The sequence below is a fragment of the Nelumbo lutea genome, chromosome 3, assembly GCF_056320005.1.
Source record: "Nelumbo lutea isolate HS-2025 chromosome 3, American lotus-T2T, whole genome shotgun sequence".
NCBI classification, from domain to species: Eukaryota; Viridiplantae; Streptophyta; class Magnoliopsida; order Proteales; family Nelumbonaceae; genus Nelumbo; species Nelumbo lutea.
In genome coordinates this window covers 86,628,214-86,630,735 of record NC_142686.1, presented here as the reverse complement: position 1 = coordinate 86,630,735, position 2,522 = coordinate 86,628,214, and the positions used below count along the sequence as shown (strand labels likewise).

Below are 2,522 nucleotides of genomic sequence, written 5' to 3'. Positions count from 1 at the left end.
CGAGCTGGACTGCAAATAGGGATAACTGAAATAAAATTTTTCCAAGTGTAGGTTATCCCGAACTGTCGAGCTAATGTTATGAGCACCCGCACCACACGGCAGCAGTTGAGGCAGCACTGCACACACGACCGGCACCATGAGTCACGCGCATGCACTGCGCAGTAGTGGCACCGCACGCACACACTGCGTGGCAGTGGCACTGCGTGTAGCATCGTGCGCACGCATTGCACGGCAGCGGCACCATGATGCGTGCGCACGCACACCGGTAGCAGCAGCAGAGCGGGGCCCACATGATAGCTCATAGGGTGGGCCCACCCTTATCTGGACGCGTCAAGAGAATGCGCCTTATCCCTTATCCCATTCTCCCTTATCTTATCCCCTATTCTTAGAAGGAATTGTAGTACCATTAAAAGTTAGTAGTCTAATTAGAAGGAGTTTGAGTCCGTTTAGGACTAACCTAGCCGAATCCAACAAGGAACCCTCCTCTTGTAACCTCCTATTTAAGGATATGGCATTATTGAATGAGGATATTGAATATTCAGTCAAGAAAGAGAGTAAAGGAGAGTTCGGTGATCTCTTGGACAAATCACCCATGTGATAGTCAAAATAGGGCTTGTATGCAAGGCCAAGGGCAAGGAAAGATCTGAGGTTCCTGCGGTGGAGCGGCCCGTGACACGATCCTACGCTCGAGCCCATAACATCTTGGTATTAGAGCCTACCGTCATGGGGGAACAGGAGCCGCTGTCTTTTAGAGTCCATGAATTGGAGCATAGGCTCGTAGAGACCAGTATGGAGGTCTGAGAGGTCAAAGATGACGTTCGGGAGCTGTGTCACCTGTTAGAAGCGTTCCTCTCCAACAAAGAAAAGAACTCGGAGGGACTAGCCTCTACCAGCAGTCGCCGCATGGACGGGATAGAATCAGCCAATGAACATCAAGCCACCACACCGACGACTGCAGTTGACCCCAAGTACAGCCGGCTTGAATTTCCATCTTACGACGGCACTGGAGACCCATTAGGTTGGTTGTACCGCTGCAAGCAGTTCTTCCACAACCAGCGCACGGATGACAGAGACAAGGTCAGCCTGGCAGCCTTCCACCTTACGGAAGAGGCACAGCTCTGTTTCTATCGCGTGGAGCAAGAAGAACCCGAGCTCAGTTGGGAGCAGTTCAGGTCCTATTGCCTTCTCAAGTTTGGACCCCCGATGACGAGCAACCCGCTGGGTGCGCAAATCAATCTCAAGCAAATGGGAACCATGGCAGAATATCAACGCCAGTTCCAAACCTTGCTTGCCAGAGCGGCCACGGTTAGACCAGATCAGCAAGTGGACATGTTCACACTAGGGCTAGAACCCTTAAGGGTAAACGTAGAGATGTAGCACCCCCCAAATCTGGTTACGGCAATGAACCTCGCCCGTCCCTTTGAACGGAAGATGTAGCTTACTCACGGACCCTTTAGCATTGGACGGCTAGCCACGACTTGGGCACCATCAAGGCCAGCGGGAGTGTCTACCCCTGCACCCAACAAGGAGCAGAGGACCCACACTAGTAACCCCTCCAGATCAGTATCATAGATAGGGAGCAGTAGGGTGTCACCCCCCCATCCGGCGTTTGTCCCAAGCCGAGATGGCAGAACAGCGCACGAAGGGGCAGTGCTTCAATTGCGATGATCTATACTCCGTAGGGCATAGATGCAAGAAACTATTCTGCCTTCTAGTAGACGAGACTGAAGAGGATGAGGAAGAGCCATCACCAACTGAACCCGAGATCTCACTTCATGCAATCATAGGGATCAGAACCTCCCAGACAATGCAACTAAGGGCGCTAGTGACGGGGAAACCTGTGCGCATTCTGGTAGACTCCAGAAACACCCACAATTTCATCAGCAATCAGGCGGCCTGCAAGTTAAAGTTGCCCATGGAAGTCAGGCCACAACTACAGGTAGTCGTGGCGAACGGGGAAAGAGTCTAGAGCCCTGGTATCTACAAGAACACCAGAATTCAGGTTGAAAAAGAGTCCTTCCGAGCAGATTTATTTGTACTATCCTTGGACAAATTTGACATCGTTCTAGGCATCAAATGGCTGATCACGCTAGGCCCAATTCTGTGGGACTTCGCTGCCCTGACCATGACCTTCCACTTATATGGCAAACCAGTTACTTGGCAGGGAACCCGGACAAGGACCAAGACACAACTACATGCACTCCAGGGGGACAATTCGTGCACAACTAATGTGGAGAGACTTCTCACCGATTACTCATCCGTTTTCCAAGAACCCAAGGGCCTCCCACCTCCTAGAGCCTGCAACCACCGAATCCCTCTAATTGTAGGGTCAGACCTGGTCGTGGTTCGGCCCTATCGCTACCCCCACCGATAGAAAGATGAGTTAGAGAAGCAATGCGTAGATATGCTACAATAGGGGATCATTCGGCCCAACCACTCCCCTTTTTACTCCCCAGTTCTGTTGGTACCCAAACAGGATGGGACTTGGAGGTTTTGTGTGGACTATAGAGAATTCAATAGCC

At 51.5% G+C, this 2,522-nt stretch overlaps 1 protein-coding gene across 1 annotated transcript; it reads left to right on the top strand.

Moving 5' to 3' along the window:
* The first annotated feature begins 903 nt into the window (after positions 1-903).
* Positions 904-1,377, top strand: LOC148866203 (uncharacterized). The gene has a single exon (XM_088976418.1). It carries the CDS (start codon positions 904-906, stop codon positions 1,375-1,377), a length of 474 nt encoding a protein of 157 aa, XP_088832544.1.
* Positions 1,378-2,522: the final 1,145 nt, after the last annotated feature.